Source organism: Ascaphus truei, chromosome 4 (assembly GCF_040206685.1).
Source record: "Ascaphus truei isolate aAscTru1 chromosome 4, aAscTru1.hap1, whole genome shotgun sequence".
In the NCBI taxonomy this organism is placed as follows: Eukaryota; Metazoa; Chordata; class Amphibia; order Anura; family Ascaphidae; genus Ascaphus; species Ascaphus truei.
The window spans coordinates 1,194,932-1,216,558 of record NC_134486.1 but is presented as its reverse complement, the minus strand read 5'-3'; the positions used below and the strand labels follow the sequence as shown (position 1 = coordinate 1,216,558).

Here is a 21,627-nt window from a genome sequence, read left to right as displayed (position 1 = left end):
CCAAACTTATCACTGCTTAAGGCCACTGAGTAAATCTTTTAAACAGGACTTGCACATCAGGAACATACCAAACTTATCACTGCTTAAGGCCACTAAGTAAATCTTTTAAACAGGACTTGCACATCAGGAACATACCAAACTTATCACTGCTTAAGGCCACTAAGTAAATCTTTTAAACAGGACTTGCACATCAGGAACATACCAAACTTATCACTGCTTAAGGCCACTGAGAAAATCTTTTAAACAGGACTTGCACATAAGGAACATACCAAACTTATCACTGCTTAAGGCCACTGAGTAAATCTTTTAAACAGGACTATGCCTCCAGTTTCTAAGTCAAACTCCCCTTTCTCTGACTCTCATGCAGTGTTTGCTTTAACCCATGCTACTCCGCAACCCATAAGTTTAAAGGCAGACCTTGCACATTTATACCCCCCTTTAGCCTCAAGTTGCTGAGCCTGTGGAATTCTTTGCTTTCATTCCCCTGTCCCAGCTAAGGTTCATGCTACTGAGGTCCCTGAGACTTCTTCTGAAACTTTAGGCCAATCTAAAAGAGATGCCCATGAATCCGCCTTACTCATGAGCTAGCACGCAGATTCCCCTCTCTCTAAAACCTTTGCAGCTCCTAGTGTCACCACTCCTGTTTCTCAGACATTTGAAATTCCTGCCTTTGACTCTAAACCTTTTTCCTTAGAGTCTCCCACTTCAGAGATCAGCTTATCTGTCTCTGATCCCTTAGTAAGGTCAGAGCCTCCCCTTACTGCATCTAAGGATTCTCCAGCACTTCCTGTGTTAACCTGTGCTACTGCTATAACTCCTGATGTAAAAGCAGGCTTCCCTTCCTCTGACTCTCCTGTAGTATGTGATATGCCTATCACTACTGCTATAACTCCTGATGTAAAAGCAGGCTCCCCTTCCTCTGACTCTCCTGTAGTATGTGATATGCCTATCACTACTGCTATAACTCCTGTTTTAAAAGATTCCTTCTCTGATATGTCTGTAATGCCTGCAGTTTCGTTAATTGAGTCTAAGACCCTTGCCACAAGGTCTCCCATAGAGCCTGATATTCCCACTATGGATTCTCAAGCACCCACTTCAGTGACAATCAGACCTTTCACCAGTGTCCCCACATGGTTAAATATACCTAGTTCTGTTTCTTCCATGACCAGTGCCCCATGCCGTATTGGATTGGCCTATCTCTGTGTCTAAGGTTCCTTTCATAAAAATCCCCACAGGTTCTGTTATACCTATTGTTGACCCTCTGACACCCACTTCAGAGACAAGCGCAATGTCCTCTTAGTCAATTGAAATAACTAGTCTGGTTCCTGCTGTTTCTCAATTAGTCGATCCCCGCACCAATCCCCCAGCCTCGTACCGATCCCCCCCCCCAGTCTTGCACCGATCCCTCCCCAGCCTCGCAACAATCCCCATGCCTCACACCGATTCCCCCCCACCCAGCCTCACACCAATCTCCGCACTGACCCCCCCAGCCTCGCGCCGATCCCCGCACCAATCCCCCAGCCCTGAACCATTCCCCCTCTCCCCCCCAGCCTCGCACCGTTCCCCCCACCGTTTCCCCCACATCCCCCTCAGCCTCGTACCGATCTCCGCCAGCAGCCCCATGATGCCCCAGCAGCTGACACCAATGGCGGGGGGTGGGGCTGTGACACCAAAGGTAGGGGGGGGGGTCTGTGACACGAAAGGTAGGGGGAGGGCTGTGAGTGTGCGCTGCGTGTGCTGTGTGTGGTGTGTGCAGTGTGCAGTGTGTGCTGTGAGTGTGTGCAGTGTGCTGTAAGTGTGTGCAGTGTGCTGTGAGTGTGTGCAGTGTGCTGTGAGTGTGTGCAGTGTGCTGTGAGTGTATGCAGTGTGCTGTGAGTGTATGCAGTGTGCTGTGAGTGTATGCAGTGTGCTGTGAGTGTATGCAGTGTGCTGTGAGTGTGTTCAGTGTATGCAGTGTGCTGTGAGTGTGTGCAGTGTGCTGTGAGTAGTGTGTGCAAAAAAATAAAAATAAAATCGGGATCCACGCTCAAACCGCGTTTGAGCGGATCCGCATTATAGCGGATCGCACTATAACATGTTGAGCTGTATATTATGGGCGTATGTAACAGTTACAGACCAGATTAAAATGTGAGACAGCTTTGGTATAAGGGGCAAAACCAATTTCCAATTAGCCTCAGCTCTTTGAAGATGTACCCCTATTTTTGACAATCCGGACTTTGGTCTGGGTTAGTCTACAGGTATTTTTGATTTATGGAAGGTTAAGGATATCAGAAATGGGGAGATATGCTTCAGAGAGGTAAATGATTAAATGTTAGTGATTTTTGGCAGAGGTACTCTTTCACGGGAGCGGAGTTGTTTAGATTTTTACAAGTTTCCCACTATCCGAGGCAGTTGTCCCCAGGTGGGACTTTCCCAGAGTGTACGCTATGAGTGAAGAACTATGCAGAAATAGAAACCATCACTGGGGCCTTATCTCAATTATTTACCAATGTCCTTGCTCTGGTGAATGTAACGCTCCCTGCACACACCGGTATATGGATCATCGGGCCCAGGACTTTCAGGTAGAGATTCCTTGGGAGGACTGGATCCATGCAATGAACACATCATTATGCACAGTATCTAAAGAAAATATTTATAAAGTGATTTGCAGGGGGTATTTGATGCCCCAGAGGTTGAGGCAGATTTATCCAGAGACCATGAACCTCTGTTGGAGAGGTTGTGGGGGTGTTGGTGATATGGCACATATTTGGTGGTTATGCCCCAAAATACAGAGGTTCTGGGGAGTAGTGCAGAACCTAGTGCGAGCGGGCGTCTCACCCGGAGCGCGAGCAGGCGTCTCACCCGGAGCGCGAGCAGGCGTCTCACCCGGAGCGCGAGCGGGCGTCTCACCCGGAGCGCGAGCGGGCGTCTCACTGAGTGCACAAGCAGATGGTCAGTTGAACTCAGGACTGGGATCACAACACAATAGTAGAAGGAATTGGGGTGGATGTGTGTATTTAGTGTGGGCAGTTTCGTGGCGGGCTCCCTGCAGGATATGACACACGCGCTCCCTGCAGGATATGACACGCGCGCTCCCTGCAGGATATGACACGCGGGCTCCCTGCAGGATATGACACGCGCGCTCCCTGCAGGATATGACACGCGGGCTCCCTGCAGGATATGACACGCGGGCTCCCTGCAGGATATGACACGCGCGCTCCCTGCAGGATATGACACGCGGGCTCCCTGCAGGATATGACACGCGCGCTCCCTGCAGGATATGACACGCGGGCTCCCTGCAAGATATGACACACGCGCTCCCTGCAGGATATGACACGCGCGCTCCCTGCATGATACTGTATGACACAAGCGCTCCCTGCAGGATATGACACGCGGGCTCTCTGCAGGATATGACACACGCGCTCCCTGCAGGATATGACACGCGTGCTCCCTACAGGACATGACACGCGCGCTCCCTGCAGGACATGACACGCGCGCTCCCTGCAGGATATGACACGCGTGCTTCCTGCAGGACATGACACGCGCGCTCCCTGCAGGATATGACACGCGCGCTCCCTGCAGGATATGACACGCGGGCTCCCTGCAGGATATGACACACGCGCTCCCTGCAGGATATGACACGCGGGCTCCCTGCAGGATATGACACGCGCGCTCCCTACAGGACATGACACGCGCGCTCCCTGCAGGACATGACACGCGCGCTCCCTGCAGGACATGACACGCACGCTCCCTGCAGGATATGACACGCGCGCTTCCTGCAGGATATGACACGCGCGCTCCCTGCAGGATATGACACGCGCGCTCCTTGCAGGATATGACACGCGGGCTCCCTGCAGGATATGATACGCAGGCTCCCTGCAGGATATGACACGCGCACTCCCTGCAGGATATGACACGCGTGCTCCCTACAGGACATGACACGCGCGCTCCCTGCAGGACATGACACGCGCGCTCCCTGCAGGACATGACACGCGCGCTCCCTGCAGGATATGACACGCGGGCTCCCTGCAAGAGATGGGAGGTGGTGATTTTAAATTGACCCTTTGTGTCTCACAGGAATTCAATGATGACGGTTCTCCCTGCACTGCTGTTGCCCCTACTACTAAGCCAAGCATGGGCAGCCCCGAGGGCAACACAAGGGGGCAGGTGAGTGACCTCACATAAGAGGGGGGACACATGACACTACTGTGAGACTTTCCTGCAGAAAGATATAAGACCTCCCTGCAGGACATGACACGCGCGCTCCCTGCAGGATATGACACGCGACCTTCCTGCAGGATATGACACGCGACCTCCCTGCAGGACATGACACACGACCTTCCTGCAGGATATGACACGCGACCTTCCTGCAGGACATGACACACGACCTTCCTGCAGGACATGACACACGACCTTCCTGCAGGACATGACACGCGACCTTCCTGCAGGACATGACACGCGACCTTCCTGCAGGACATGACACGCGACCTTCCTGCAGGATATGACACGCGACCTTCCTGCAGGATATGACACGCGACCTTCCTGCAGGATATGACACGCGACCTTCCTGCAGGACATGACACGCGACCTTCCTGCAGGACATGACACGCGACCTTCCTGCAGGACATGACACGCGACCTTCCTGCAGCTCATGACACGCGACCTTCCTGCAGGATATGACACGCGACCTTCCTGCAGGATATGACACGCGACCTTCCTGCAGGACATGACACGCGACCTTCCTGCAGGATATGACACGCGACCTTCCTGCAGGATATGACACGCGACCTTCCTGCAGGACATTACACGCGACCTTCCTGCAGGACATGACACGCGACCTTCCGGCAGGACATGACACGCGACCTTCCTGCAGGACATGACAATACTGTGAGACTTTCCTGCAGGATATGACACGCGACCTTCCTGCAGGACATGACACGCGACCTCCCTGCAGGACATGACACGCGACCTTCCTGCAGGACATGACACGCGACCTCCCTGCAGGACATGACACGCGACCTCCCTGCAGGACATGACACGCGACCTTCCTGCAGGACATGACACGTGACCTTCCTGCAGGACATGACACGTGACCTCCCTGCAGGACATGACACGCGACCTCCCTGCAGAGCATCACATGATAGGCAGACGAGGGACCCTTATCTACCTGCGGTGACACCTCAGACCCCATTAGACCCTCGGACTTCCTCACATAGTTATCATTTAGTCTCGTGTCTGTCCCGTTCATGTTTGGATTTGCTCACTGCGTTAGCCCCGGCCACCTGTACAGGGAGAACAGGACGGGCGGCTGCCTGTACAGGGAGAACAGGACGGGCGGCCGCCTGTACAGGGAGAACAGGACGGGCGGCTGCCTGTACAGGGAGAACAGGACGGGCGGCTGCCTGTACAGGGAGAACAGGACGGGCGGCCGCCTGTACAGGGAGAACAGGACGGGCGGCCGCCTGTACAGGGAGAACAGGACGGGCGGCCGCCTGTACAGGGAGAACAGGACGGGCGGCCGCCTGTACAGGGAGAACAGGACGGGCGGCCGCCTGTACAGGGAGAACAGGACGGGCGGCCGCCTGTACAGGGAGAACAGGACGGGCGGCCGCCTGTACAGGGAGAACAGGAGGGGCGGCCGCCTGTACAGGGAGAACAGGACGGGCGGCCGCCTGTACAGGGAGAACAGGACGGGCGGCCGCCTGTACAGGGAGAACAGGACGGGCGGCCGCCTGTACAGGGAGAACAGGACGGGCGGCCGCCTGTACCGGGAGAACAGGACGGGCGGCCGCCTGTACAGGGAGAACAGGACGGGCGGCCGCCTGTACAGGGAGAACAGGACGGGCGGCCGCCTGTACAGGGAGAACAGGACGGGCGGCCGCCTGTACAGGGAGAACAGGACGGGCGGCCGCCTGTACAGGGAGAACAGGACGGGCGGCCGCCTGTACAGGGAGAACAGGACGGGCGGCCGCCTGTACAGGGAGAACAGGACGGGCGGCCGCCTGTACAGGGAGAACAGGACGGGCGGCCGCCTGTACAGGGAGAACAGGACGGGCGGCCGCCTGTACAGGGAGAACAGGACGGGCGGCCGCCTGTACAGGGAGAACAGGAGGGGCGGCCGCCTGTACAGGGAGAACAGGACGGGCGGCCGCCTGTACAGGGAGAACAGGACGGGCGGCCGCCTGTACAGGGAGAACAGGACGGGCGGCCGCCTGTACAGGGAGAACAGGACGGGCGGCCGCCTGTACAGGGAGAACAGGACGGGCGGCCGCCTGTACAGGGAGAACAGGACGGGCGGCCGCCTGTACAGGGAGAACAGGACGGGCGGCCGCCTGTACAGGGAGAACAGGACGGGCGGCCGCCTGTACAGGGAGAACAGGACGGGCGGCCGCCTGTACAGGGAGAACAGGACGGGCGGCCGCCTGTACAGGGAGAACAGGACGGGCGGCCGCCTGTACAGGGAGAACAGGACGGACGGACGGTGCTTGCTGCTTCAGAGAGCAGAATATATACAAATATAACTTGCATGTGTAGAGACTTAAATCAGAATACAATCTTCCGAGGCGTAACCTCCCCGGGAGCTGTGCGGAGGCAACATGATCACTTCCTAAATCTTACAGTATAATAGAAAGATTGTACAGAGTTTCACCGTGATGTTAATGACAAATAAATTCTGTTGCTGTTGGATTGAATGCAGAAAAGGAGCTATTTTATATGTAACACGTGTACTTAACCCCCCTCCCCCCCAATCTCACTTAGGGGCCAGTGTGTGGAAGGGGGCGCATAACCTCGCTGTTTGGTGCTTCACCTGTTAGTTCGCAGGAGGTCTGAGTGTCTGCGGGATGTTATGAGACTTGGACAGGACTGGCTGGCACAGGACTCTGGGTTCATCTTGGTGGTATCAGCGCCTCCAGCAGTGATGGCTCCCACGAAGTGTAGGCATCAGCCCCCATCACTACACACACATCCCTCGCCAACCCAGGAACTGACACCTTAGGCTGAGGTATCTTCACAGGATCTTTATGCATAGCATTAATAAGCATAGCTAGCAGCATACTCTTCTGCATACTCCCCAGGACCTCTGGATGGTGCTTTATCCTCCTGCTCTCCTCCAGGGGGTCTTAGGCTAGCCAGCCCAAACGAACAAGCTTACCCCGCAATGGGGAAGACTCACAGTTCCCACCATCACCTCACCCTCCACCCTAGCCAGGGATCAGGGAGGGACAAACTCCAGCATCCTCTCTCTCCAAGGTGGAGAGGAAGAATTCTTGCTTCCTTCTCTCAAGGCTGAGAGAGAAAGATTGCCCACTAACTTTAGCCTACTCCCCTTAAAAACTTCTGGAAGGGGCAGGCTCATGGACTGTACCTACCTACAAGGGGCTGTACACAGGCCATGAGACACCACCTACCTTCCTTCACTTTCTGGGGAAGCAGGAAGGGTGGTCAAGGCCCACAGATTAACCTGCTAATGCCTGGATCTAAACATGGCTTATATAGCAGATATACTATGTGGGGAGAAACAGGTACAGCTGGACATACCCTGTTACATCCTCCCCTGGGTGAAAAACCCCAACGACCCCGCTTGGGTCAGAATTTAGAGCACCGTCTGTCATCCTGGAGACCTGCAGAATGACAGAAAAATTACACACATAATTAATATTTGTACCATCCACTGATGGTATGAACACATAACAATATTACTAACTTCATACTCAAAGATAATATTGTGGGTCCGGCTTCTTAACAGGCCGCCCATCAAAATCTTCAACCCAAACTGAATAAACGTTGGGTACCCCTGCTTCTTGGCGTACCTCTGCTCTATCTTTAAATATGCACGTCCCTATCACCCACTCCCCCATGATGGAACATATCAGGGTTTCAGTGATGAATTCCTTGTGGCTGGTCTTTCGCTGCAAATAATCAATAACAGCCAACCTTAACCATTCCCGCCGGCAGTCGTCTATGTCCTGCATGATGGGCTCAGGAACGTACGGGAAGTAATACCCATGGGACTGTCGGAATTTGGTTCGTATAGCCCGGTCAGCTCTGCTTAACTTAATAATTTTCCTGCCCCTTCCCTTGCCTGGTAACACCCAAAACCCTGGGTCCCTTGGATTAGCTTTCCTATCCAGGCTGGGAGAACCTCTAGGGAGGCGGACATCCATCTTAATTTCATTCTCTCTTTTAAAGAGAATCTCCGCTTTCTCATCAATATTAAACGCTCCCTCTTCCAACCAATGATCCACAATGGGACCACTGCGAAGTATGAACCGTGTGTATCTCAGCTCAGGGGCATAACCCAGGAATAAAGGGTACCACCAGTGATATGGTTCCGGAGAGGTGGACTCAGATCCTGCATTTACAGATCTGGCTGGGACAGGGGACAAGGCACTTGCTGATCCCGACGGTGATGACACTACAGAGGCCTCTGAGAGAGACCCTGAGGACCTCCTGAATGATTGGAAGGAACCTCTACTTCCCGGCCTTTTAAAACACCTGGAGACAGATATATCTCCATCCGAATCTGAAACTATCACTTAACCACTTGTTAAAACATCTACCTCTTCAGGGAATTTGGTTAGTACAAACCCTTGAACAGCAGGATCAATGGATCTCACACCCAGGGAACTGCACGTGGATGACAGGGCAGTGATAGGGGCTGAGTGACTCTGAGCAAAGTCCTTTAAGTCCAGTACTGGGGCAATAGCAGAAGTGGCATTTAAAGCTAGGGCCATGGACTGGGACTCAAATACCTCTTTATTAGGGGGAACAGTCCTGTTCTTCCCCAGATATTAAAGATATTTGGCTGGATTAAATATTACTAGGACAGCCAAGTTACACTTTTTTTTAGGTTAATAGCGGGGTTTCTCTTTATTAGGTCCCCCAGCTACACCTACCGTCACACCGCCCCCCTCAAGATGAAGGCTCCAGGACAGTCACCATCTCAGGTGACTTTCTGAGCCTGACAGAAATTGAGTTTCTTGAGGTAGGACAAAGTCTTTCTGGCTGCTGAGAGTTCTCCCCCCCCCCCCCTCCATTGTCTACGTCCATCAGGTCTCTGATCAGTTTGTAAACACACATTGGTTCCCCCCTTCCACCCGATGGGTCCATCCCTGGGTATTGGGACACTGATCACAGAGGTCAAAAAAGACTGCAGGGGCTTGGGGCTGCTGACTGCAGCAATGCAGGAACATAGTTCTGTAATTGCCGGCCCATCTTCTTGGGACCAGGCTGCCAGCACCAATGCCCTCTGGAGAGTCATCTTAGTCAGGGGGTCTGTCAGGTAACTGTAGCGAGTCACTAAATCCCTATTGTACTACTGCGTGTCCCTGATCTCCCTGTCTAACCTTTCCCTCCCCATCAAGACACTGAAGCCAGTCTGATGCAGGGGCTGCTGATCGCCTGAGTTTACCACTGGGTCCTGCTTGGCTCATCCATAGTGGGGACCCTCTGTCTCCCTAACATCTCGCTTACCCTCCCACAGGGGAGCTGCGAGCTGGGGAGCTGTCTTCCCCTGCTCCACAGAGCCTTTCCTAAACCCCCAATGGACCACTAACTGGTCCCTTGCTGTCTCTGAACTAACCGGAGCTCCAGGGGCTGGTACCCTGTCTGTCACACAGTCAGAAAAAGGTCACAGTGCGGAACATTATACACAGGGGTACACTGGTCGGGTATGGTCTGACTTACCGGCCTGATCCCTTCAAGGTCCTCTGTGTGTGGGGGCTCCAAATGTAGGGAAGTAATGGTCTCTGGGGTGGGCTCCAAAAGCTAGGGAGCACAAACCACCTTGGTGGGCATCGGTACCGACTGCACCACCGCCTGGGCAACTGCCCAACTGTGGCTTTCTGTGACTGGGGTCACAAGAGCATCCTCTCCATGTACTTTCACCGGCATCCCAGTCTGTGGGTACCGATGCCTGGGCAAGACCCTATCAGGCTGCCCAGGACTACCTCCTGGCTGGGGACCCCCAGGCCGATCGCCTGGGACCCCTGAATGAAAGAATAAATCTTTGTGGACCGGTTGGTCCTCCTGCCTGATGAGTGCAGACTGCTGCCCGTCTGGAAGCTCCGTAGCTGTCTCGCTGACCTAGTCTGCAGGGATCGCTGGCTGGGGCTGCAGGGATCGCTGACTGGGGCTGCAGGGATCGCTGACTGGGGCTGCAGGGATTGCTGACTGGGGCTGCAGGGATCGCTGACTGGGTCTTTTCCTGGTGCTGCTGGCTGCTTGAGTTCAGGGGACAGCATCTCGCTGGTCGTCCTCTCTGCAGCTAGGGAACGTTGCCCCAGACTGGGGTTACTTGATCGGGGGGCACAAGTAATTACAGGGGGGTCACTACCCGCTTCCCTGCCTGTGGCCCCGCTGGCACACAGCCGGTCACCATTTTGGCAACCATGAGGCATGGCACCTGCGTGGCACCATCCTCCGCCATCATGGTGGTTTTCAGGGAGGCACGATCCCCAGCATCAGCTTGGCTGATCTCTCACTTGGGCACACTGGCGTTCAGCTGAAACTCTGATGGTAGAGTGTCAGCTCTCGGGACTACCGGATTCACTGGCACTCCCACGGGTTCTGGGACCCACTTCTTGGACTGTGCCCCCGCGGACACACCGTCTTGCACTACCAGGGTGGACACAAGGCAGGGCACCGGGTTGGTGCCCTCCTCAGCCTGCAGGGAGGCTGTCAGGCAGGTGAGATCCCCAGCACCGGGGTGGTGCCCTCCTCAGCCTGCAGGGAGGCTGTCAGGCAGGTGAGATCCCCAGCACCGGGTGGTGCCCTCCTCAGCCTGCAGGGAGGCTGTCAGGCAGGTGAGATCCCCAGCACCGGGTTGGTGCCCTCCTCAGCCTGCAGGGAGGCTGTCAGGCAGGTGAGATCCCCAGCACCGGGTGGTGCCCTCCTCAGCCTGCAGGGAGGCTGTCAGGCAGGTGAGATCCCCAGCACCGGGTGGTGCCCTCCTCAGCCTGCAGGGAGGCTGTCAGGCAGGTGAGATCCCCAGCACCGGGTTGGTGCCCTCCTCAGCCTGCAGGGAGGCTGTCAGGCAGGTGAGATCCCCAGCACCGGGTGGTGCCCTCCTCAGCCTGCAGGGAGGCTGTCAGGCAGGTGAGATCCCCAGCACCGGGTTGGTGCCCTCCTCAGCCTGCAGGGAGGCTGTCAGGCAGGTGAGATCCCCAGCACCGGGTGGTGCCCTCCTCAGCCTGCAGGGAGGCTGTCAGGCAGGTGAGATCCCCAGCACCGGGTGGTGCCCTCCTCAGCCTGCAGGGAGGCTGTCAGGCAGGTGAGATCCCCAGCACCGGGGTGGTGCCCTCCTCAGCCTGCAGGGAGGCTGTCAGGCAGGTGAGATCCCCAGCACCGGGTTGGTGCCCTCCTCAGCCTGCAGGGAGGCTGTCAGGCAGGTGAGATCCCCAGCACTGGGTTGGTGCCCTCCTCAGCCTGCAGGGAGGCTGTCAGGCAGGTGAGATCCCCAGCACCGGGTTGGTGCCCTCCTCAGCCTGCAGGGAGGCTGTCAGGCAGGTGAGATCCCCAGCACCGGGTGGTGCCCTCCTCAGCCTGCAGGGAGGCTGTCAGGCAGGTGAGATCCCCAGCACCGGGGTGGTGCCCTCCTCAGCCTGCAGGGAGGCTGTCAGGCAGGTGAGATCCCCAGCACCGGGGTGGTGCCCTCCTCAGCCTGCAGGGAGGCTGTCAGGCAGGTGAGATCCCCAGCACCGGGGTGGTGCCCTCCTCAGCCTGCAGGGAGGCTGTCAGGCAGGTGAGATCCCCAGCACTGGGGTGGTGCCCTCCTCAGCCTGCAGGGAGGCTGTCAGGCAGGTGAGATCCCCAGCACTGGGGTGGTGCCCTCCTCAGCCTGCAGGGAGGCTGTCAGGCAGGTGAGATCCCCAGCACCGGGTGGTGCCCTCCTCAGCCTGCAGGGAGGCTGTCAGGCAGGTGAGATCCCCAGCACCGGGTGGTGCCCTCCTCAGCCTGCAGGGAGGCTGTCAGGCAGGTGAGATCCCCAGCACCGGGTTGGTGCCCTCCTCAGCCTGCAGGGAGGCTGTCAGGCAGGTGAGATCCCCAGCACCGGGTGGTGCCCTCCTCAGCCTGCAGGGAGGCTGTCAGGCAGGTGAGATCCCCAGCACCGGGTTGGTGCCCTCCTCAGCCTGCAGGGAGGCTGTCAGGCAGGTGAGATCCCCAGCACTGGGTTGGTGCCCTCCTCAGCCTGCAGGGAGGCTGTCAGGCAGGTGAGATCCCCAGCACCGGGTTGGTGCCCTCCTCAGCCTGCAGGGAGGCTGTCAGGCAGGTGAGATCCCCAGCACCGGGTTGGTGCCCTCCTCAGCCTGCAGGGAGGCTGTCAGGCAGGTGAGATCCCCAGCACTGGGTGGTGCCCTCCTCAGCCTGCAGGGAGGCTGTCAGGCAGGTGAGATCCCCAGCACCGGGTTGGCTGATCTCTCCCTCTCCTTGGGCGCTCAACTGACAGTCTATCGTTACAGTGTCTGCTCTTGGGACTATCGGGGCGACATTAGGGACTACGAGGCATGGTTCCGGGGTGGCAACATCCTCAGCCAGCAGGGCGGCTTTCACGGAATCGAGATTCCCGACCCTCGCTGCTAGTTGGACGAACTGTATCCTCTGCGCTAACATCGAGGTTGGACGCAACCTGACATAGAGAATTAGCAGTTTGACTAGCGTGGTAGGCTCGGTTCCGGGGGCAACCGTAGGAGGGTTGATGTCCCCCTCCGAGACACTTTCGAGGGTCTCGCTCTCCGGGCACATGGTCCCGTCGGTAGTGGCTAGGACCACTACCTCAGGAGTGCATTCAGTCAGGTAGGCTTCGTGCCCCTCCAATTCCTTGCCCAGGGAAGCTTTGGAGCGCTTGCCTGTCGCCCAGCCATAGCTGTGACACCGGGCAACTACCGTTGCACGGCTCCAGGACCTGTACCGTCCAAACCGATGCACCCAGGTAGTGGACTTGGCCACAACCCCAGGAGTGCAGTCAGCCCCGCCGGCTTCAGGGACTCCAAATCCTGGCACAGGACTAGCCTGGGTGTGCCGTGGGTAGGCAACCCATACTGCTTGCACCAGGAAACCAAAGAGAATGTCTCCCAGGACACATACCTTCCTATCGGGGGCCCACATCTTCAGTGGTATCTGTCTGGTTGCAGTGTTCTCAGTGAAGCAAGACGGGGTCCCCGAGTACACGGGTACCCCTTAAGCGCCTGGGGCGACCTGGACCGGTCCCCCTGGCTCCATTCCTCCGCTCTCCGCAAAGTCAACATCTCCTGCTGGGTTAGCACTGGGAGGGCATTTTTATGTTCCTCCAGTATGGCTATAAGCTCAGCTCTGCTGCGGCCCTCGGGTTGCAGACCAAAGGTCTCACACTTGGCAGCGATTGCTTCTTGACTCCAAGACCGATTACCGTACAAAACTGGAAGCCATCTTTGCCTTGTTACACTAAATTTAAGTGACACTGTGATAGCCTCTCAATACACATACAGTTTCTGCCTGCATGAGGACACCGTAGCTGGCGCCTGCGTCTAGGGATTGCAGTCCTGTGTACCGGACGCGGAGTACAGGAGTACACTGCCCCCGCGAGCGGGAGGCTGGCATCGTGGTCCTGTGTACCGGACGCGGAGTACAGGAGTACACTGCACCAGCGAGCGGGAGGCTGGCATCGTGGTCCTGTGTACCGGACGCGGAGTACATGAGTACACTGCCCCAGCGAGCGGGAGGCTGGCATCGTGGTCCTGTGTACCGGACGCGGAGTACAGGAGTACACTGCACCAGCGAGCGGGCGGCTGGCATCGTGGTCCTGGAGCAGCTATTCTTATGTGAGTTTTATTATTACTCGCTTTTATCTTTAATAAATCCTCTTTAAACCTGTGTGTGTGGCGCTGTCTCCCACTGTATGTGTATTGAGAGGCTAACACAGAAAGACAGAAGAGAAAGAAGTGTGATCCGCTGTAGGGAAGGAGCAGCACAAAGATACCTATAGAAACATCTAGTACCACACATGGCCGTGTGAGGACATCTATAGATTATTTCCCTATCACTTGAATGCTATTTTATTTGTGTGTATTGTGTTCAAATATTTTATTTGACTTTTGTTTGCGCCCCCCTATTCCTTTCTTCATATATTCCACATCTAGGATCGTGGGAAGATCCTCCCTTTGGGGCTGAGCAGCATACGCAGATTGTCTGTACTGGTCTGGTATATTTCATACTCCATTCATTTTTTCATTCACCTGTGTCTATGTGTGAGTGCCTAAGCCCAATCCGAGCGGTATCCTCATGCCTGGCCACAGGGCGTCTGCGTGCAGGCTCAGTGGGAGGCACGTCACCCATCTCGTCACGGGACACGTCACGGGGGCGGGACCGAAGCCCAATCCTTACAGGAGCCCCCCCTTAAGGGGCGACCTCTGGGCGTCCCAGGGATGGCTTGGAGGGAAACCTGTGATGGAAGGCCTGAACAAGCCTTGGAGCATGAAGTTGGTCCCAGGGAATCCACGAGCGCTCCTCAGGACCAAAGCCCCATCCAATGGACCAGGTATGGAGTTTTACTCTGGTTAACCTGGAGTCCAGGACGGTCTGGACCTCGAATTCCTGCTGGCCCTCAACCAGGAGAGGCTCAATAGGAGGCGTCGAAGCAGAGAACTGGGGATCTTGGATGCAGGGCTTGAGTAGAGCGGTATGGAAGACTGAAAGAATCCTAAATGCTGGCAACCACAGCCGGTAAGCCACTGGGTTGACCTTCTCGATAACGGGAAATGGTCCAATAAACCTGGGTGCCAATTTAGCAGTAGGAAATTTCAAACTAATATTTTTCGTGGACAGCCATAGCATTTGCCCAGGAATGTAGGTTGGTGTCTCATGACGATGCCGGTCAGCCTGTTTCTTCTGCAACAAGACTGCCTTTCTGAGATTTTGTCGAATCCTTCCCCAAGAGGCTTGCAGATGCAGAATCCTATTATCCGCTGCTGGTACCCCGGATCTAGGTCCTTGGTAGGGAGAGCCGAGGAGTGGAAACCGAAGTTGGTAAAGAAGGTGAGTCCTGAGTCGACTCATTACGGAGATTGTTGTGGGAGAATTCAGCCCAAGGCAAGAGATCAGTCCAGTTTTCCTGAGTATCCCAAATGAAGCAGCGGATGAACTGTTCATGTGATTGGTTTGTCCGCTCCGTCTGACCATTAGTCTGAGGATGATAGCCGGAAGAGAAGTGAAGAGAATCCCGAGCTGTTTGCAAAAGGCCCGCCAAAATGTCGAAATAAATTGAGATCCACGATCCGACACAATAACTTGGGGAACCCCATGAAGACGGAAGACCTCCTTGACGAAAATGTCAGATAATTTAAGGATGTTGGGTAGACCCTTGAGGGGAATGAAATGGGCCTGCATGGAAAACAAGTCGACCACCACCACCAGAATGGTATTCCTGCCTTTGGATACGGGTAATTCCACGATGAAATGCATGGAAAGATGAGTCTAGGGGCGATCCAGAATCGGAAGGGGTTGCTGCAACCCTAATGGCCTGTTGTGGAGAGTCTTGTTTTGGGCACATGCCGCTGGACAAGGGACTGTCTGGGGCTCTCGCGAAGTTGGCACTCCCTGCTAACGTCACCAAGATGGCATCCATGGAGGTGGCTGAACAACCGCTACCTTCCACAGTGGTGAAACCAGGACTGATCCCAGCTAATGCCCCATGCCTTATGGCACAGTGCAAGGGAAGGGGTTACCGTGCCCTTAATGTCACCCCACGACCATCTCCGCGAGGCCGTGGTAAGCCTGTACACCCTGGACTAACCATGGACATTGCTAGGCCCCAGTCACCGGTCCCTAGTCCCCATGTCCCTACCCAGGTCATACCGGTTCAGGACAATGTCCAGACCCCTGCTACCTCCGATGGTGCTGCGGCCCTTGGCTCTGCCCCTGTCACCCCATTAATAGTATATTATAAGTACTGTAGTGCCCCATGCGCTTTATGTTAAAAGAGTTAGTTATACAGTAGATCATCGCTGTAATCAGTAGATCACAGGGGGTTCTACTATAGTTATGTGAACTATATTATGTATAATCTGTTGTCATCTTTCAGGTTCCAGAGTGAAGGATGGTGCAACAAATTGGTTCCAGTGAGAACATGGAAATTTCCACCCAGGGGAGAGTGTAACATAGTTAGTCTTCTCTGCCTTTCTCTCCCCCCACCCCTGTCATTGTAAGTCTTTAGCAGTCTAGGCTATGACAGATCATTCTGTGGGCTTTTGACACCCCTCATGCTCTCTGAGTGACGGAAGTGCGGTGGTGACTCATGGCCTGTGTACTGTATGCCTATCAGATATAGGTACAGACCTTGAGCCCTCCCCTTCTGGTTCCTCAGAGGGGCAGTGCCAGATTTAGTTTGTGTTCTCCCACCCTTCCTAAAGAGTGGAGATGTGTGGCCTGTCTCTCTCCCTGTGGGAGACAGAGGCTAGCCTGGCCCTCATGGCTGGCTCAGAATCAACTAAGGCTCCACACTATAGAAGCCAGCACCATCCAGAGACCTGGAATTCTCTGTAGATCCCTGCATTCGCTGTGTGTAAGAACTGCAGTGACTGCAAGAAATCCCTGTTGCTAAATATACTCCTGCCTGAGTTCCAGTATGTTGGCCAGGGGTGTAAGAAGAGTTTGCTTTGGTGGGGACTGCCTCTGGCACTCCCAGAGTCCACTGAAGATAGAGGCGCTAGCACCCTGAGGAACTACAGAGGATATCAAAAGCCTGTCCTGGTCTCCATAACACCGCAGACAGCTCAGCTCTCCTGCACCATCACAGGTATGCGCGCCACTGACACCTGTAGCTGAAGCAGTATCTCCTAGAGGCTGGGGGTAAATGTGCTATAATTATAAGGAGAATATATCTATAATGTGGTCTTGTAGGATCTTCTGAAGGACCGGCTCCCAGTCTCTCAGTTACAGAACGCAGATCCCCAGCTCCGGCCTTTCCCCGGGGTCAGTGCCGGATAAGTGACGGCAGATCCCCAGCTCCGGCCTTTCCCCGGGGTCAGTGCCGGATAAGTGAAGGCAGATCCCCAGCTCCGGCCTTTCCCCGGGGTCAGTGCCGGATAAGTGAAGGCAGATCCCCAGCTCCGGCCTTTCCCCGGGGTCAGTGCCGGATAAGTGACGGCAGATCCCCAGCTCCGACCTTTCCCCGGGGTCAGTGCCGGATAAGTGAAGGCAGATCCCCAGCTCCGGCCTTTCCCCGGGGTCAGTGCCGGATAAGTGAAGGCAGATCCCCAGCTCCGGCCTTTCCCCGGGGTCAGTGCCGGATAAGTGAAGGCGCCTTTTGGAAGATAGAGAGACACAATAGAATAGATCAGAGGTGGCCAACTCCAGTCCTCAAGAGCCACCAACAGGTCAGGTTCTCAGGATATCCCTGCTTCAGCACAAGTGGCTCAATCAGTCGCTCAGTTATTATGACTGCACCACCTGTGCTGAAGCAGGGATATCACTAATACCTGACCTGTTGGTGGCCCTTGAGGACTGGAGTTGGCCACCTCTGATAAAAATGTATATGTTTATACAACCTACAGTACACCGATACAATAAGTGCATTCTTGTAAAAAGCAGTTTCGAGCAAATTGAAAACCTCCCATGTCGAAGAACTGCCCCTGTGACTACTAGCGCCTCACATGACCCATCTGTGCTTCCGTTAAGCACTGTCCGGGATCAGGGAACCCATCTGTGCTTCCGTTAAGCACGGTCCGGGCTCAGGGAACCCATCTGTGCTTCCGTTAAGCACTGTCCGGGCTCAGGGAACCCATCTGTGCTTCCGTTAAGCACTGTCCGGGCTCAGGGAACCCATCTGTGCTTCCGTTAAGCACTGTCCGGGCTCAGGGAACCCATCTGTGCTTCCGTTAAGCACTGTCCGGGCTCAGGGAACCCATCTGTGCTTCCGTTAAGCACTGTCCGGGCTCAGGGAACCCATCTGTGCTTCCGTTAAGCACTGTCCGGGCTCAGGGAACCCATCTGTGCTTCCGTTAAGCACTGTCCGGGCTCAGGGAACCCATCTGTGCTTCCGTTAAGCACTGTCCGGGCTCAGGGAACCCATCTGTGCTTCCGTTAAGCACTGTCCGGGCTCAGGGAACCCATCGGTGCTTCCGTTAAGCACTGTCCGGGCTCAGGGAACCCATCTGTGCTTCCGTTAAGCACTGTCCGGGCTCAGGGAACCCATCTGTGCTTCCGTTAAGCACTGTCCGGGCTCAGGGAACCCATCTGTGCTTCCGTTAAGCACTGTCCGGGCTCAGGGAACCCATCTGTGCTTCCGTTAAGCACTGTCCGGGCTCAGTGAACCCATCTGTGCTTCCGTTAAGCACTGTCCGGGCTCAGGGAACCCATCTGTGCTTCCGTTAAGCACTGTCCGGGCTCAGGGAACCCATCTGTGCTTCCGTTAAGCACTGTCCGGGATCAGGGAACCCATCTGTGCTTCCGTTAAGCACTGTCCGGGCTCAGGGAACCCATCGGTGCTTCCGTTAAGCACGGTCCGGGCTCAGGGAACCCATCTGTGCTTCCGTTAAGCACTGTCCGGGCTCAGGGAACCCATCTGTGCTTCCGTTAAGCACGGTCCGGGCTCAGGGAACCCATCTGTGCTTCCGTTAAGCACTGTCCGGGCTCAGGGAACCCATCTGTGCTTCCGTTAAGCACTGTCCGGGCTCAGGGAACCCATCGGTGCTTCCGTTAAGCACGGTCCGGGCTCAGGGAACCCATCTGTGCTTCCGTTAAGCACTGTCCGGGCTCAGGGAACCCATCTGTGCTTCCGTTAAGCACTGTCTGGGCTCAGGGAACCCATCGGTGCTTCCGTTAAGCACTGTCCGGGCTCAGGGAACCCATCTGTGCTTCCGTTAAGCACTGTCCGGGCTCAGGGAACCCATCTGTGCTTCCGTTAAGCACTGTCCGGGCTCAGGGAACCCATCTGTGCTTCCGTTAAGCACTGTCCGGGATCAGGGAACCCATCTGTGCTTCCGTTAAGCACGGTCCGGGCTCAGGGAACCCATCTGTGCTTCCGTTAAGCACTGTCCGGGATCAGGGAACCCATCTGTGCTTCCGTTAAGCACTGTCCGGGCTCAGGGAACCCATCTGTGCTTCCGTTAAGCACTGTCCGGGCTCAGGGAACCCATCTGTGCTTCCGTTAAGCACTGTCCGGGCTCAGGGAACCCATCTGTGCTTCCGTTAAGCACTGTCCGGGCTCAGGGAACCCATCTGTGCTTCCGTTAAGCACTGTCCGGGCTCAGGGAACCCATCGGTGCTTCCGTTAAGCACTGTCCGGGCTCAGGGAACCCATCTGTGCTTCCGTTAAGCACAGTCCGGGCTCAGGGAACCCATCTGTGCGTCCGTTAAGCACTGTCCGGGCTCAGGGAACCCATCTGTGCTTCCGTTAAGCACGGTCCGGGCTCAGGGAACCCATCTGTGCTTCCGTTAAGCACTGTCCGGGATCAGGGAACCCATCTGTGCTTCCGTTAAGCACTGACCGGGATCAGGGAACCCATCTGTGCTTCCGTTAAGCACTGTCCGGGATCAGGGAACCCATCTGTGCTTCCGTTAAGCACTGTCCGGGCTCAGGGAACCCATCTGTGCTTCCGTTAAGCACTGTCCGGGATCAGGGAACCCATCTGTGCTTCCGTTAAGCACTGTCCGGGCTCAGGGAACCCATCGGTGCTTCCGTTAAGCACTGTCCGGGCTCAGGGAACCCATCTGTGCTTCCGTTAAGCACTGACCGGGATCAGGGAACCCATCTGTGCTTCCGTTAAGCACTGTCCGGGCTCAGGGAACCCATCTGTGCTTCCGTTAAGCACGGTCCGGGCTCAGGGAACCCATCTGTGCTTCCGTTAAGCACTGTCCGGGCTCAGGGAACCCATCTGTGCTTCCGCTAAGCACGGTCCGGGCTCAGGGAACCCATCTGTGCTTCCGTTAAGCACTGTCCGGGATCAGGGAACCCATCTGTGCTTCCGTTAAGCACTGTCCGGGCTCAGGGAACCCATCTGTGCTTCCGTTAAGCACTGTCCGGGCTCAGGGAACCCATCGGTGCTTCCGTTAAGCACTGTCCGGGCTCAGGGAACCCATCTGTGCTTCCGCTAAGCACTGTCCGGGCTCAGGGAACCCATCTGTGCTTCCGTTAAGCACTGTCCGGGCTCAGGGAACCCATCTGTGCTTCCGTTAAGCACTGTCCGGGCTCAGGGAACCCATCTGTGCTTCCGTTAAGCACTGTCCGGGCTCAGGGAACCCATCTGTGCTTCCGTTAAGCACTGTCCGGGCTCAGGGAACCCATCTGTGCTTCCGTTAAGCACTGTCCGGGCTCAGGGAACCCATCTGTGCTTCCGTTAAGCACTGTCCAGGCTCAGGGAACCCATCTGTGCTTCCGTTAAGCACTGTCCGGGCTCAGGGAACCCATCTGTGCTTCCGTTAAGCACGGTCCGGGCTCAGGGAACCCATCTGTGCTTCCGTTAAGCACTGTCCGGGCTCAGGGAACCCATCTGTGCTTCCGTTAAGCACTGTCCGGGCTCAGGGAACCCATCTGTGCTTCCGTTAAGCACTGTCCGGGATCAGGGAACCCATCTGTGCTTCCGTTAAGCACTGTCCGGGCTCAGGGAACCCATCTGTGCTTCCGTTAAGCACTGTCCGGGATCAGGGAACCCATCTGTGCTTCCGTTAAGCACTGTCCGGGCTCAGGGAACCCATCTGTGCTTCCGTTAAGCACTGTCCGGGATCAGGGAACCCATCTGTGCTTCCGTTAAGCACTGTCTGGGCTCAGGGAACCCATCTGTGCTTCCGTTAAGCACTGTCCGGGCTCAGGGAACCCATCTGTGCTTCCGTTAAGCACTGTCCGGGATCAGGGAACCCATCTGTGCTTCCGTTAAGCACTGTCCGGGATCAGGGAACCCATCGGTGCTTCCGTTAAGCACGGTCCGGGCTCAGGGAACCCATCTGTGCTTCCGTTAAGCACTGTCCGGGCTCAGGGAACCCATCTGTGCTTCCGTTAAGCATGGTCCGGGATCAGGGAACCCATCGGTGCTTCCGTTAAGCACGGTCCGGGCTCAGGGAACCCATCTGTGCTTCCGTTAAGCACGGTCCGGGATCAGGGAACCCATCGGTGCTTCCGTTAAGCACGGTCCGGGCTCAGGGAACCCATCTGTGCTTCCGTTAAGCACTGTCCGGGCTCAGGGAACCCATCTGTGCTTCCGTTAAGCATGGTCCGGGATCAGGGAACCCATCGGTGCTTCCGTTAAGCACGGTCCGGGATCAGGGAACCCATCGGTGCTTCCGTTAAGCACGGTCCGGGCTCAGGGAACCCATCTGTGCTTCCGTTAAGCACTGTCCGGGCTCAGGGAACCCATCTGTGCTTCCGTTAAGCACTGTCCGGGCTCAGGGAACCCATCTGTGCTTCCGTTAAGCACGGTCCGGGCTCAGGGAACCCATCTGTGCTTCCGTTAAGCACGGTCCGGGCTCAGGGAACCCATCTGTGCTTCCGTTAAGCACTGTCCGGGCTCAGGGAACCCATCTGTGCTTCCGTTAAGCACTGTCCGGGATCAGGGAACCCATCTGTGCTTCCGTTAAGCACTGTCCGGGCTCAGGGAACCCATCTGTGCTTCCGTTAAGCACGGTCCGGGCTCAGGGAACCCATCTGTGCTTCCGTTAAGCACTGTCCGGGCTCAGGGA

General features: G+C 56.1%; 1 protein-coding gene across 1 annotated transcript in view; it reads left to right on the top strand.

Annotated features, from left to right (window-relative positions):
* The window catches only part of CGREF1 (cell growth regulator with EF-hand domain 1), a 114,820-nt gene that overhangs the window by 43,128 nt on the left and 50,065 nt on the right, over window positions 1-21,627 (top strand). The window contains exon 2 of the mRNA XM_075595150.1: window positions 4,057-4,146. Coding sequence (XP_075451265.1) covers window positions 4,064-4,146 — 83 coding nt within the window. The 5' untranslated portion in view covers window positions 4,057-4,063. The remainder of the gene's footprint in view (window positions 1-4,056; window positions 4,147-21,627) is intronic.